Source organism: Loxodonta africana, chromosome 6 (assembly GCF_030014295.1).
Source record: "Loxodonta africana isolate mLoxAfr1 chromosome 6, mLoxAfr1.hap2, whole genome shotgun sequence".
Lineage (NCBI taxonomy): Eukaryota > Metazoa > Chordata > Mammalia > Proboscidea > Elephantidae > Loxodonta > Loxodonta africana.
In genome coordinates this window covers 27,073,663-27,089,512 of record NC_087347.1, presented here as the reverse complement: position 1 = coordinate 27,089,512, position 15,850 = coordinate 27,073,663, and the positions used below count along the sequence as shown (strand labels likewise).

Sequence of the window (15,850 nt, the reverse complement as noted above, 5' to 3'; positions counted from 1 at the left end):
ACCTAAGGTTGCCACCTAGTCTTTCAAGTTGCTGTTGTCAGTTTGATCCCATATAGTTTCTAAAAGAGCGTAATGCTCAAAGCAGACATTTTTTACTAGTTAAGCTAAACTATTGTTTGGTTTTAAGAAGACTTCAGGGGATATTTTTGGTTTAAGGTTTAAAAATTACCTCAGGTTAATAGTTTCAGGTATTCATCCAAACTTCATGGCTCCAGGAAGTCTGGAGTCCATGAGAATTTGAAATTCTGTTCCGCATTTTCCCCCTTTTGATCAGGATTCTGCTACAGAATCTCTCATAAAATGTCCAGTAATGGTAGCCAGGTACCATCCAGTTCTTCTGGTCTCATGGCAGAAGAGGCAGTTCATGGAAGCAATTAGCCACACGTTCCATATCCTCCTTCTATTCCTAACTTTCTTTCTTCCTCTGTTGTTCTAGGTGAATAGAGGCCAATTGTTGTGCCTTGGATGGCCGTGTACAAGCTTTTAAGACCCTGGGCACTATGTATCAAACTAGGAGGTAAAACAGAAGCACTAAACATGTTATTAGGCCAATTAACTGGAATGTCCCATGAAACCATGACCCAAAACCTCCAAACCAAGAAACCAAAGGATGAGTACTCTTGAAGTAGTTGGTTTCAAAATATCAATACCCTTCCTGGGCTCCCAGTTGGATTCTATATGCTTTCTCATTCAATTCTGCAGGGCTCCACCTAACAGTATGAAATAGATGAGCCTCCAATTTTATGAATGAGAAAACAGAGGCTCCGAGAGAAGAGATTTATCCAAAACTGCAAAATGAACCAGGGGAATAACTGAAGACCTCAAATATAGGTCTAACAGAATTTTCATAAAATCCCCCTATCAGCAGTTTATCAACATATTCATCCACAAGCTCATTGAGAACCTACTACTTCTAGGCACTATGCTTGGTGACAGGGATATGGAAACGCATTCAACACTGTCCTTGCCCTCAAAGAGTCCATATGCTAGCAAAGAAGAAAGACAGTCTTACAGACATACAAACAGTGAAGTGACAAGTGGTGAAATAAAGGTATGAACCAAGGCACTATAGTAGCAGGGAAGAAAGATTACCTTAACAAGAAGAGTCTAGAAAGGCCTCCCAGAGAAGCTGAAGCTAACACTTAAAAGATTAATAGAAGTTTTTTACAAGGTAGATAAGGCCAGAACACTGGACATTCTAGATAAAGGAAACAATGTGTGTGAAGGTATAAAGACTAGACAAAACAGCATTTTGGGCAATTGAAAGTAATTCCATATTGCTGAATCATAACGTATATAGAGAAAAATCTTAAGACATCCAACTGGGTAGGTATGCAACTGTTAGATTAGGAAGGGCCCCCTCTGCTGGGCTAAGAATAAGCCCTTCATTATTTAATTAAGGAATGGAGGGAACTAGTATGTCATCCCCAACCTATGCAAATGCCCCTAATACCAAACTTACAGAACCGCTGGAAACTACCTGAGAGAAAACAGCCTAGGAAATGTCTGATCTCTGTCACAAGTTTAGGTTTAATGGTCCCTGTTTCCCCATAAAGACTTGAAAGCTATTCTGCTCCAGGACTTGGCAATGCATATTTTCCTCCTTCTCCAGAGTTATAATTGCTTCAGTACATGGACTCAGCACTCACTTCACAGTTTTTGCTCTTAGTGTCAAGACTCCAATCACTATGGGGTCATTGATCAGTCCATGTACTGTGTGGCAGAACAGAAGGTTCCAAATCAAGAATAACTGCTTTATGCCTAACACTGTGAAAAGTTCTAAATCCAGGTTTAAAAGAAGTGTGATGCACAGTCCCTGTCCACAAGGAACTTACAAATTAGCTGAGAAGACAAGACAGAAATATGAATAATCTAAAAACAACACAATATTATAATAGCATCATTTACTTACACAATAATGTACCAACTTGGGCAACACGTATAATTAGAAAATAGGGCAATTATACTAAGATGCTAACTGTACAACCAACAAGTCCCAGAAGAGTTAGGGAACGAGAATATCAATATTGACTGGCATTATCAAAGGTCACTATTATTAAAACTCCCCCAATTTGGCATTTAAGAGATGTTTCTTTTGGCCAAGCTCAATCCTTAGAAGGGAAACCTAGGCAGGAGCTCCTGACAGGCCACAATTATCTACTCCCCGTTCATTCCTTTGCCAGTCCCCTTGTATAAACACCGTAATTTTCCACAGCCTACTGTGCCCACAAGACAGTTCCCAAATGGTAGCACTGAGCTTTTAACCTTCCTCTACAGCTGGATGCTAAAGGGGCCTAGACAAAAAATAATGACTACTCCTCCACTCCCACAATCCAGACTTTGTGATCAGGACTCAAGAAGCAAAAATTTAGCAACTGGTCAACCAAGCTTAGAGAATTCCAAATGAAATCCCTAGGTACTTTAACAGAGATGTTTTACACATGTTATATTCTTTCCTTCTACTTCCCCTATCTTACCCATGTACATCTCAAGCTTTATCAGACTTCCTGTAGGCAACTTTTTCACAGACAGGGTTTTTCAACCACATAAGCCACTTAACATCCAAAACACAAGTCATCGCTCAGGTACCTGGAAAGAAGAAGTAAAGTAAAGTTGTTCCAGGAGAAAGGAAATAATATCCTACCTCTACCATAAATTGCTCCAAGAAGGAATTTTCTTCAAATGGCTCTGTCTTTAGTCGATCTATAACGAGAAGAGATAGAGAAAAGAAATATTGAGTCCTAGTGATGTCTCTGAATTATGATGTTGGCAAAGAATACTGAATATACTATGGACTGCCAGAAGAACGAACAAATCTGTCTTAGAAGAAGTATAGCCAGAATGCTCCTTAGAAGCAAGGATGGCGAGACTACATCTCACATACTTTGGACATACCATCAGGAGGACCAGTCGCTGGAGAAGGACATCATGCTTGGTAAAGTAGAGGGTCAGTGAAAAAGAGGAAGACCCTCAACAAGATGGATTGACACAGTGGCTGCGACAATGGGCTCAAGCATAACAACAATTGTAAGGATGGTGCAGAACCAGGCAGTGTTTCATTCTGTTGTACATAGGGTCACTATGAGTCAGAACCAACTCAATGGCACCTAACGACAACAAAATAGGATGAGCTTCCATCCTGTAAAATGAAAAGGGAACAGAGCTCAGGACTGCTTGGAAAGAGAAGAAAGATGCAATATCCAAAGACATCTAGTCCCATGGGCAAAAAAGGGTTGAGAGTATGTGGGCAAACAGGGAGGAAAAGAGAGTGACTAGCAACAAATGACAGGTTTGGTGGCAGCATCTACTCTAGGAATTTTTCCTACCACAAAGACAAAGGTCAAATTCCTAAACTTCCAACTTCATGTTGCCCTAGTACAATTTTGTATAGCTACTGGCCCCTCTCCAAAGCCTTTCCTTGCCATTGCTTAGGGCATGTCTGGACTTGGTTATAACTTCTGTTGGCCACTTGGGCCCTAGCCAGGTACTCGAGGCAGAGAGAAGTATTACCTGGTATCAAGTATCCAGTTCCTGGTCAGTATCTAGCATCCACCCTTGGGGAAACACCTCTTTAATGCTAGTGAATCTCCCTCTTTTCTAAGGCCCTCAAAGAACGTCCCCACCCAGCTCTTCGAAGGATGTCCTCTCACCTCGGCTCAGTGTAGCCCCACTCTCATGGTAGTCCTGGATCTCCATGTCTTTCATCTGAAGCAATGTTGCAAGTTCCCTCACTTGGCACTGCAATGCCAGACTCATGCCCATCAAAGGACGAATCAAGTGTTGGGAGACCTTTGAGGGGGGAGATATCAATGAGCCAACAGATACAAAGTATTCCCTCATATAGGTACTAGAAAACGGTGCTAAAGAATAAATGTCTTCACAGAAACTTAGTTTCATAGGCATCAAAAAAGAAACAGTTGCCATCGAGTGAACCCTGACTCATGGCAACCCCATGTGTGCCAGAGTAGAAATGTGTTCCACAGAGTTTTCAGTGGCCAATTTTTTCAGAAGTAGATCACCAGGCCTTTCTTCCAAGGCACCACTGGATAGACTCTAACCTCTAACCCTCCCATTAGCAACTGAGTGTATCAACTGTTTGTACTACCCAGGGATTTCTTCATAGACAAGCAACACATTTATACAAATATAAATACAAATACATTAATTAAATAAGTATATTAAAGAGGTTCAAGGATTTTCTTTGTGAAGCAGATAAAACAAGGGAAGAATAAAGGAGAACGCCCATGAACAGATGACCTAGAGTTGTGATTTAAAGAGAAGGATGTGGAACACTTGATAAGCCGAAAGGGTTGGCTCAACTGACAGTAGAGGCTGAGAGACAAAAGCAGAAGATCCAAGTAACCCTCAAGAAAGTCAGTGTGGCTAGAGCAGATACAAACCAACAGAAAGTAGGGAGCCTTGAAGGTTGAATTAGCTCCAGACACTCTTAAGAGCCATTTCAAGGCTGATGATAGCCCGGAGTTTTAATTTGTTCCATAAACACAGCAAAGTCTAAGGTCACTGTTATAATAGAAACAAGCCAGTCACCAAGAGACCAGTCTAGAAAGGAATAATACAACACCCCCCGACACACACACACACCTTGCTCTTAACAAGAGGATGCAAACACAGCCATATTGTAGCACAGCTAGGGTGATGCTCTCATATGATAATGTATAGCTATATAGAATAACCATTAGTTCTCCCACACAAGGTGTCCATTAGCCTGTCAACAAAAATAACTAAAATCAATAATCTATTTGTGGCTAGGGGATGTTATCAAAGTTCCTTTCCCTTCCCTGGAAAGGAGATGGACTAAAGGAGGCACTTAGAAGAAGAAATGCCCTAGATCAAAGGTTGGCAAATTTTTTCTGTGAAGAACCAGTTAGTCAATATTTCTGGCTCTGTGGGCCATACAGTCTCCGTTGCAGCACTCAGCTCTGCCACTGTAGCATGAACACAGCCATAGACAATGCATAAATGAATGAGGGTGGCTGTGTTCCAATAAAACTTTACAAAAACAGGCAGCTGGCCAAATTTGGTCTGCTGGCCATAGTATGCCAACCCCTCCCCTAGATCTAAAAAATGGTGTTTTTAGACGAGATACCCCGTGCAGGATTCAAGTAAGGAAAAGGTACTGGAGTGTTTCATAATACGTGCCAGCCAGAGACTTACCTATATCAGGGTCAGAAGTCTGAAATCTTCAGACTTTTATGTTTTCATGATGCATTAATTTTCTAGTAAAAGTTACTACTAAAAACTCCAATTGTGTCGTGGCTCAAATTAAGTGGAAAAGACTTTTTTGTACATTCTTCTGAGGTTAGAACGGGAGAGGAGACTGGGTGTATGTGTGGGTGGGAAGGGGGTGTATGCGTGGCAGCAGCTTTTGTACCAGCACCAGGACCTAAGAAGTACAGGGTTACTAGCACAGAGTGGGAGACCAGAAATCAAGTCTAGCTGCGGATATTAGTCACTTTTTGGTTTACACCTCATTCTATCATATTGCACATCCCAACCTGGACTGTCTCCCAGCTCATGTGCTTAGCATAAACTTAAGCCTCGAGGAAGTACTGCTCAGGATGTGATGGACATCCTGTGTTTGGGGAAATTTGTCTACTCTAGACCCTACCTTCTTTCCTTGAAATTGTTTTGTTGAGTTTGGTCCTGTTGAAGTTAGATCAGAAGGGAAAATAGGTGAATGCTTACCATATGAAAACCAGTCAATGTTTGACAAGTTCAATTGAAAATAATGGCCATTGCTAACCAAGCAGCATCACCATCGATCTGGTGCCAGTACTCAAATGACAGAAACTTCTGAAGTTAATAACCAGCCTCTCTCTGGGAAACTACCTTAAGGCAATTTCTTTGAGTGGTGGTAAATATAATGACATGAACCAAGAGAAGGAACAGTTTAAAAAAAAAAAATCTCATGTTTAACTAAGTATAGTAATACCATACCAGGCACCAAAAGTTATCTAATGGACTGTACTTTCTTGTATCAGTAAATATTTTAACTGCTCAAATAATTTCATAGGATTGGGTTACACCATTTTGAATCCTTGGGTATAACTCATTTCAAAGTTAGACGAGCACTAGAATGATTTCCCTTAGATCAATTGGTTAGAATAAGGCATTGTGGCTAAGGTAAAATGGATTTCATTTCCAATTTTTCCAGATAGCTTTGCCCTGTTCTTGGACATAGTCTAACACTAGATAGAAGTCTTGAAAATACATATTAATGACTATAAGAAAGACTGGTTAAAATGTATAAATGGATCAAAGCAAATCCACAGATAGTACAAGGAAAAATCTTGAAGTGCTAGGAGATCAGGGGCCTCTCCTCCATTCACAGAGCAATATATGAAGAGGTAATGAGTCAATTCAACGAACACCTACTGGGTGCCTAATATGTGGAAGGCTCCTGCGCAACAGTGAAGAAGGTCAAGAAGTATAGTAAGTCTAGAAACAGGAGATTCCAATCTTTTCCAGAGGAAAAGCTCTTTATTTATAATCTCCCCAAAGTCTTCAGATTTCTCACAGAAATGTTCACAAGTCATAGGCAGGAGAACAAATGTCAGTTATCAATCCAAAGATCAATCATATCAGATGATACAATGAAAGGGTAATAGACTGGGAATGAGGAGACCTGGATTCTAGCCCTGACTCCTACATCACCTAGATGTGAGAGTGGCTTAATCCAGTGTAATCTCAGGATTCTTATCTTTTTAAAAAAGGAAAATTGGGGGATTTGATTTGCTCTCACAGGTCCACTATAATGCTAAGTTTAAGAAATATTATATATATTCTCTTATGAGCCCAAGAGGCAGAAAGGGCCACATAAAGCAGAGACTACATTAGCCTGAGACCAGAAGAAGTAGATGGTGCCCAGCTACAGCCGATGACTGCCCTGACAGGGAACCAACAGAGAACCCCTGAGGGAGCAGGACAGCAGTGGGATGCAGACCTCAAATTCTCATAAAAAGACCAGACTTAATGGTCTGACTGAGACTAGAGGGACCCTGGGGCCCATGGTCCCCAGACCTTCTGTTAGCCCAAGCTTGGAACCATTCCCAAAGCCAACTCTTCAGACAGGGATTGGACAGGACTAGGGATAGAAAATGATACTGGGGAAGAATGAGCTTCTTGAATCAAGGAGACACATGAGACTATGTTGGCATCTCCTGTCTGAAGGGGAGATGAGAGGGTAGAGGGGGTCAGAAGCTGGCTGAATGGACACGAAAAGAGAGAGTCAAGGGAAGGAGTGTGCTGTTTCATTAGGGGGAGAGCAATTAGGAGTACACAGCAAGGTGTTTATAAATTTTTGTGTGAGAGTCCGACTTGATTTGTAAACTTTCACTTAAAGCACAATAAAAATTTTAAAAATATATATATTTTCTTATTTAATCCTCACAACTCCATAGTAATGTAATTAGTATCTCTATTTTACAGATGAAAAACCTGAGTCCTATAACATTTCAGTAACTTATCCAAGGCAACGCAAGTAGTCTGAAAACAGTGGAACTGAGTTACAAACTCAGGTCTAATGGTTCCAAAGCCTGTGCTCTTTCTACCACAAAGGGACCTTTGCATGTGACCCATAGGATCATAAAATGGTCAAAGAGGTGAAACATCTGAAAGTCAAAATATGAAATGTTAAGAATTACATTAGATACTAGAAAAGAGATAGTGGGAAAGAGGAGGAAATGAAGTAAAGTTGGGCAGAATGGAGATGAGCTCAGTGCTAGAAAGCAGAGACCCAAAGTCTTACATATTGCATAATATTCTGCAGAGACTTAGAGAACCATTACATTATCAATGTGAATACTACGCTGCAGAAGGTGTGGGGAACCAGTACTCTCCTCTCCTGTGTTGCTGTTAAGAGCTGAGCTGCATAACCTCTCTGAAGGAAATCTGACATTACGTTAGCAAGATTAAAGACGCATATACTCTGACCCAGCTATTTCACTTCTAGGAATTTATTCACACACTTACACTCAAAAAGAATAATTACAAGGACATTCACTGTATATTACAGCGAACAACTGGAAACAATTATCTACTAACAAAAGATCAGTTAAATACATTCTGGTACATCCAACTCAAACACTATGCAACTATTAAAGATCAAAGCAGGTCTTCTAAATACATTAATATGGAATGATCTCCAAGTTCTATAATTAAGTGGAAAAACTAAGGTACTAAACAGTGTATAAAAAATTGCTAATATTTTTGAGTATATATATATATATACATATACATACAGAAAACCCTGGCGGCATAGTGGTTAAGTGCTATGGCTGCTAACCAAAAGGTTAGCAGTTCAAATCCACCAGGCGCTCCTTGGAAACAATATGGGGCAATTCTACTCTGTACTATAGGGTTGCTATGAGTCAGGATTGACTCGACGGCAATGGGTTATATACATATAATATACACAGATATATATCTGATTGTGTGTGTTTATATGTGTACATCTATGATACATGCATGTGTATATATATATGGGGCAGTTCTACTCTGTCCTATAGGGTCACTATGAGTCGGAACTGACTCAACGGCACATAACAACAACATATATATATGCAGGTGTGGGTGTGTGCATGTGGCTTTCTCTAAGAATTCACAAGACTGTGACATCAGCAATTGCTTTAGAGAAGGAAAATAACAAACTGGAGAAGGCAACAGAAGGGAAATCTATTTTTTCACTGCATACCATTAAAGGCTATTTCAAATTTTTTACTTTTACATGAATTACTCATTCAAAAAATTAAAAACAATCACAAGAATGAGTAACAAACAAAATTATGTCTGTGTGACCTCACAGACACACACATCAGCCTGAAATAGTATCCACCTACATCACTGCCAGTGTCCACTGGCTCTTTTTCTCTATAAACCTTCCTCAGGTTCAGAGGTTTCCCCGGTTTGGCATTCCTCCTCTTTTAATAGAAAATATTTTATTTTAACCTAAAGCATAATTTTAATCAATTTTTCAAAAGATAAATTCTTCCCATGGCTAACCAGAGCTCACCCACTCCAAAAACTGCCACCTCTTTACTTATTACAGCACCCTAATTAGAGGAATTTGCCTAGAACATATATTTTCAACCAGAATATTATTATACTAGCTCATTGGCCTCCAAAGAGGACGGCCTCCCCATTCTCATTCACTGTTCTGCTAGGGCATGTACTGCAAAATGAGACTCCTCTACCTAGCTACTGTGTGGCCTACCCAAAAACCGCCCAAACATTTGGTCCCAGGACAAGCATTATTGAGAGAACAGTGCCCCCTGGCGTCACAGAAAAAGCTACAAGGGCCTTGCTTTTAAATAGATAACAGGCAGTCCCTGGATTAACAAAGATCTGTTTCTGTCTTTAAGTTGAATTTGTAGGTAAGTTGGAACAGGTACATAGGATTCTTAGTGTCAGTCAGTCAAAGGTTCGTTTTAGTAGGTAGCATATATTTTACCTTTCTACGCATATAAAACACTTAAACACTTCCAAATTGCACAATGTTTTCACGAGCATCACGAAGTAGTGCCTGGGTTAGTTATCACAAACCACTGTTTGTATTTAAATAAAATTCTAATATAATAGGCTTTATGGCAGTCCGTTCTTAAGTATGAATTGGGGACTGCCTATAAATTCTATACACGATACCTAAAGCAGGATAGAAAATTTCAGCAGAAGAAATTCAATTCTACAAATATAAGTGACTAGTATATGCTAAGTACTGTTGCTGAGCTTTGGAAATCCAAAAGTAAATGAGAAGTAGTTCTCCTAGCACTCAGGTCTAGCTTTACTGGGTTCCAGATCAAAAATAAAGATCAGAGAACAGTTTTGCAAAAAGCCCTTTGTTCTATCCACCCTATCAACGTCAAAGCATCACACCGCCTCAGGAAGACTAAAGAAGGAAAATAGGAGATGATGCTCACTTGTTTTCTGATCCCTCTGTTGATAAACCTATACCCTTAGGCCTTGCACAGAAGACCCTATACACAAGTTCTGCTGACTGAAACAAGCCCTGTTTATCTAGAAAAGTGGAAGGACTCAGGTGGCAGTGAGACCTCCAAACCAGTTCTTAATGTCCACTTTCAATTAACTAGTTTCTAATAGAATCTCTCAGAACACATAAAGCTACAAGTCAGGAGGCGATATTATTCTCCTAGACCCTAAAAATGGGCTTTTGAACCAGACCAATTTAGGGGTTAAACTCCAGCTCATTAACTTATCAGCTTTATGCAAGTTTTGTTGTTTGAATTGTGTGCTCCCCTGCAAAAGATTTTTTAAAGTTCTACCTCCTCCCCCCCACCTGTGAATATGATCTTATTTGGAAATAGGGTCTTTTCAGATGTAATTAAGTTAAGACAAGATCATAATGGATTACACTGGGCCCAAATCCAATGGCTAGTGTCCTTATAAGAAAAGGGAAATTTGGACAGAGACAGACAAAGGAACACATAGAAAAGATGGCCATGAGGAGGTGGAGGCAATGACTGGAGTTACGCTGCACAAACCAAGGAACGTCAAGGATTGCCAGCAACCACCAGAAACTAGGAGAGGCAATGAAGGATTCTTCCTTCGAGCCTTCAGAGGGAGCACGGCCCCAACATCACCTTGATTTCAGACTTCTAGCCTCCAGAACTGTGAGAGAATAAACTTCTGCTGTTATAAGCCACCCAGTTTGTGGAAATTTCTTATAGCAGCCCCAGGAAACTAAGACAGCAAGTTACCCTCAATCTTAGCTTCCTACTCCAAAAAACAGGGATAATATCCTACTTTGCAGGGTTGCTATAAGAATTCAATGATGAAAAAGGTTCAGAAAGCTACCTAACACTGGCATATAAGCTACTCTATTACCAGATCTTGCTAAATCACAAATTGGACCACGTTAAACTCGTCCTTAGAGTTTTCCAGTGGCTCCCTGTTGTTACCTGTAGGATAAAATCCAAACTCATTAGAATCCTTCAAGATCTGGTCACTGTCAACCACTTTTCTCATGACTTCCTATCTATACTGCAGTCCTAAAGTTCCCAAACTTGCCCCACACTTATACATCTCCATGCCTCTCAAAATGCATTCTGCCTAGAATGCCCTTTTACTTTATTTTCTCCTGACTATTTCCAACTCATCTTCAAAGCACAGCTCCGAAACTATCTCTTCAAAGGTCTTCTCTGATCCTTAACCCCTTCCTCCTCCCATCCTGGGCCTATCTCAGTCAAAGCATTGATTGTTTCCTATCTGTCTTCTCACTAGATCATGAACTCCAAGAAGAAGTTATATCTTTTAGATCTGAACCCCCAATAACTAGCACATATTGTTGTTGTTGGGTACCACTGAGTAGATTCTGACTCATAGAGCAGAACTGCCCCATAGGGTTTCGTAGGCTACAGTCTTTATGGGAGCAGATCACTAAGTCTTTTCTCCCTCGGAATGGCTGCTGCTGAGTTCGAACTATCAACCTTTCAGTTAGCAGCTGAGCACTTGACCACTGCGCCATCAGGGCTACTTTCATTAGCACATAGTAGATGCTTAACAAAAGCTGAACGAATACATGATGAATAAAGATACTCCCTTTCCAAGGAAAAGATATATCAGTCAAGGATCCTTTTTGCCTTCTATTTAGTAGAGGAGGAGACCCTGGTGGTGTAGTGATTAAGTGCTACAGCTGCTAACCAAAGGGTCAGCATTTCAAATCTGCCAGGTGCTCCTTGGAAACTCTATGGGGCAGTTCTACTCTGCCCTGTAGGGTCACTATGAGTCAGAATCGACTCAATGGCACTGGGTTTGGTTTTTTTTTGTTTTAGTAGAGGAAAGTTTTCTAACGGAGAAGAATTTCAAATGGGGTTTGTGAAAAAATAAGAGCTCTTAAAGCTTCATCTCAAAGCAGCTAGCACCCCACACCCCATTACATATTAAAATTGTACTTACCAGGGAAGGACTAGCTAGGATGCAGTGAAAATTCCAACAGAAGGGGAGGCCAGAGAGCTCACTTCTCACCCGTAGTATCAATGTCTCTGCCACACGATCACAGGAGAAGGTAGCTTCACTAGGATGAGCAGTATCCCTCAACAATGGGCGAAGCAGGTCATCCAAATGACAGAGGAAAGCTTCAGGAGGTGCAGTCAGGCGCTTGTTCAGCTCCTAAAGAAACAGCAGGAATTGCAAAGACTGAGAGTGCTAAAAGGGAACTGACTCCTTAAGTAACAGCAAAGAAACTCTCTGGTTAACACGAAGACAACAGGCATGGGAAGACAAAAACTTCACAACAGAACAGAAGAAAACCGAAAGAAGAGTCACGAAGATCAACTAGTCTACTTAACAATTCTGCCTAGAGCAAATCAATTTACCAAAACCAAAAAAACCAAACCTGTTGCCATCTAGTCGATTCCTACTCTTAGCAACCCTATAGGACAGAGTAGAACTACTCCATAGGGTTTCCAAGGAGTGGCTGTTGGATTTGAACTGCTGACCTTTTGGTTAGCAGCCAAACTCTTAACCACTTTGCCACCAGGGCAAATCAATTTACAGACCACCCATACAGATCAAATAATAATTTCTATACTGCACACAGTGCAGAAACTATATATACACATACACAACCATAAGGAAGAATTCCAGAGCTACAGGAAGAAGTGCCGTACATTAAGTGGAATTGTCTCAACCCGATTCAACCTTCCTTGGCAACCTACATGCCAACAAGCTGGTTGACTTGAATGTCTCCTGATCTTCACTAGGAAAGATACTACATCCACCGAAACTCCCCTCCCCGCCCCCATACTTCTCTTCACACTTACCTTGGCTCGCTGGCTTACCACGCTAGTGTCCACCTGTTCATGCCACACCTGTTGAAGATCAGAAACCAGCAAGGCATAGCCATGCTTGGTGATATAAGCCTTGGCCAAGAGGGAGTTCTCAGCAAGCTGCAGCCATGCCCATGGCTCCATCAACAGGCCTTGTTCCAATTCTTCCATCTGCAGGAGAGTCCCAACTTAGCAAAGGCCCAGTGAGGGAAATGCTCAGACAGCTCTGTATCAACTAAAATCTTCTCTGACCAAACAGAAGGCATGGATTTATGTTCTTCTCATTATAACCAGCTGAACACCAACCTTTGTTGTTTGATGCCTTTGAGTCAATTCTGATTCATACCAACCCCGTGTGACAGAGTAGAACTGCCTCATAGGGTTTTCTAGGCTACAATCCTTACAGAAGCAGATCACCAGCTCTTTCTCCCAAGTAGCCGTTGGGTGGGTTCAAGTCATCAACTTTTCAGTTAGCAAGGCAAGCGCTTAACTGTTGCTCCACCAGGGCTCCTTGAACATCAACCTTACTTCCTAATCACTAAAAATCTATTTGGAACTTTGAGGGTTTTTTCCCTTATATTAAGTTCCTAGAGGGCAGAAAAATATCCCCTCTGTATTGCCTAAGCCTCAGCATAATGGTATTAGTATTTCCACTTTCCACTAATATAACTTAATGTGGAAACCTAAACCATTCTCGTTGCATCTTTATCATGTTCCTAATATGTTGGTGCTATCTATTACCAGAACTTCTAGAACAGAAAGAATAATCTTGTCTTATAAAATACCATAAATCATAAGTACCTTGAGCAGGAAATAAAAATTATTTGATAATTATCTAAAAACAAATCTCTGGAAGCTCTCAGGATTTGGGGGAAAAAAAATCCCCAAAACAGCGGTTCTTAATCTAGAGTTTAGTCTAGATCCTCTGAAATTATAAACAAAATTTGTATGTACATAGATTTATTCATTTTGTGGGTGAGGGGTCCAGTTATTGGCAAATTCACAAAAGGATCAATGACACACAAAAAAGAACTAACAAGCTTTGTACCCAGGAGAAAACAGAAAAGCCCCAAATCCCATTTGAACAAAAACTTGAATGATTAGAAAACCAAAATTAAATCCATTGCTAGTCGAGTCGATTCTGACTCATAGCCACTCTATAGGACAGAGTAGAACTGCCCCACACAGTTTCCAAGGAGCGCCTGGTGGATTCGAACTGCCAACCTTTTGGTTAGCAGCCATAGCTCTTAACCACTATGCCACCGGGGTTTCTGAATGATTAGAAAGTCATGCATAAAGAGGCACATCACAGAGACAGACAGTGAACTAACTTCCACTTAACCTATCCTTCATCCCCAACCCCTACCTTCATCCCTTGGCTGCCACCAATGATATCATGCCCTGCTGCATATCCTGAAACTTCTGGAAACCAACTTTTCTACATCAACAGCTACAGTAGTAGCCTTAGCCTAGCAGATGTTCAGTACCTATGGTTGCTTGGGAAATTTAATAATATCTCCTGTGAGTTAAAAAAAAAGTAATATAATTTCTTTCATTATTTCAGTTTATAAATACGTGAAGACAAGTGCCAGGAAGAAAAAATCTTAGAATATAAAGAATAAAACTCCTTGTTACATCTGATTAATCCTGTTGTGTTCTTCCAGTCATTTTCTTCTCAGCCTAAGCCATTATTCTTAAACCATAACCTAGCTTTTGAAGCATGGCTTTGTAACATAACTTAATTTGTACAGTCACTAACAGGTGAAATATACATTGTGATTTTTATTTGCAGCAGCGGCAAAACCTTGTTTGGAGGATGGGATTTCATTCACATTTCCCATATGATGTTCCTAGGGGCAGAGTACATCTTGGAATGATTCAGCTCACTAGACAAGAGTTCCTCACTGCCAAAGGTCACAGGTGCATTTAAGTCACCAAGTCCTTTTAACTCCCTTGTAGGGACTCCTTCCACCCCTAGTGCGCACTCTAAGAGTCACCAAAATTGAGTAGACTACTCTAGCCCATCACTTCGGAAAGCGTGGAAGCTCGGACTTTTTTGGGGGGGGTTGTTTAAAAGGACCAACTGGTCCCAGAAAAAAAGGAGTTGGCTATTTAGGAGTTGACTGCCCCACCATGAACGTCCCGTTCTAAATCTGTGGCTCCTGTATCTCATTTTTTTCCTTTCTTTCTTTCAAGGTCGCCTATAACATTCACGTTAACCAGATTTCCCCGTCTAATATTCTTGAGTGGGGGGGTGTCGCTGAGAGGCAACCGCGAGGTGAGGTCGCCCGAGAAGGATTATCCGCACCCAGTTCCATCCCTCGGCCGAGGGCGCCTCAGGGGCAGTTCCTCCGACACCCTGCAGAGGGCAGCAAGGCCCCAGCGACTATCCAACTGGGCCACTCCTGTCCCTCTGGGAGTTGACGAACCCTGGTCCCATCACCACAACCCCACCCAAGGAGCCCCGCTTGGGGTCGTCTCCACCCGCCCTCGATAGAAGGCGCTTCGCCATCTGCCTTTCCGTTTCTACAGCACTGGCTGCACTGAGGCGCGGCTCGGGACCTTCAAAGGGTAACAAAGCGGACAACCAACAGCTTCGTCACACCAAGCAGCCCACTGAGGAAAAGTCTCACTGAACCCTCACAAACCCCGCCCAGCAGCCTGGAAGCGCACTGCGTGCGCGCGCGCGCGCGCGCACGCGACACGCTTAGCCCCGCCCACTCCCGGAGGCCTCCCTCAGAAACCCGGCCGCGCGGTCCCTTCGGGGAGAAAGTGCGGATGCCGGCCAAGGTCATGGGGCTTCAGCAGCTCCTAGCCGCCCGGACCAGGCCCCGAGCCCGGCCCTGACTCGGCCCGATCCCACCTACCGTGAGCGACCGCGAGAGCTCCCACCCTCCCCGCAGCAGCCGCCGGTGCAAACCAAAAGGCCTAGAGTAGAGGCAGACTACCCCCCCACCACGGGAAGGCGGGGCCTTGGGGCACGGGGGCGGAGCCCAGGCCTGACGTGGGCGGGGCTTCTGGGCCCCCAGAGCTGATGAGACGTCAGA

General features: G+C 42.0%; 1 protein-coding gene across 1 annotated transcript in view; it reads right to left on the bottom strand.

Annotated features, from left to right (window-relative positions):
- Positions 1–15,772, bottom strand: part of NHEJ1 (non-homologous end joining factor 1) — a 123,192-nt gene extending 107,420 nt beyond the window's left edge. Inside the window, exons 1-5 of the mRNA XM_003406057.4 lie at positions 15,671–15,772; positions 12,798–12,974; positions 11,932–12,144; positions 3,651–3,789; positions 2,645–2,703 (exon numbers count right to left, since the gene is read on the bottom strand). Of these exons, the coding sequence (XP_003406105.1) occupies positions 2,645–2,703; positions 3,651–3,789; positions 11,932–12,144; positions 12,798–12,974 (588 nt within the window). The 5' untranslated portion in view covers positions 15,671–15,772. The remainder of the gene's footprint in view (positions 1–2,644; positions 2,704–3,650; positions 3,790–11,931; positions 12,145–12,797; positions 12,975–15,670) is intronic.
- Positions 15,773–15,850: the final 78 nt, after the last annotated feature.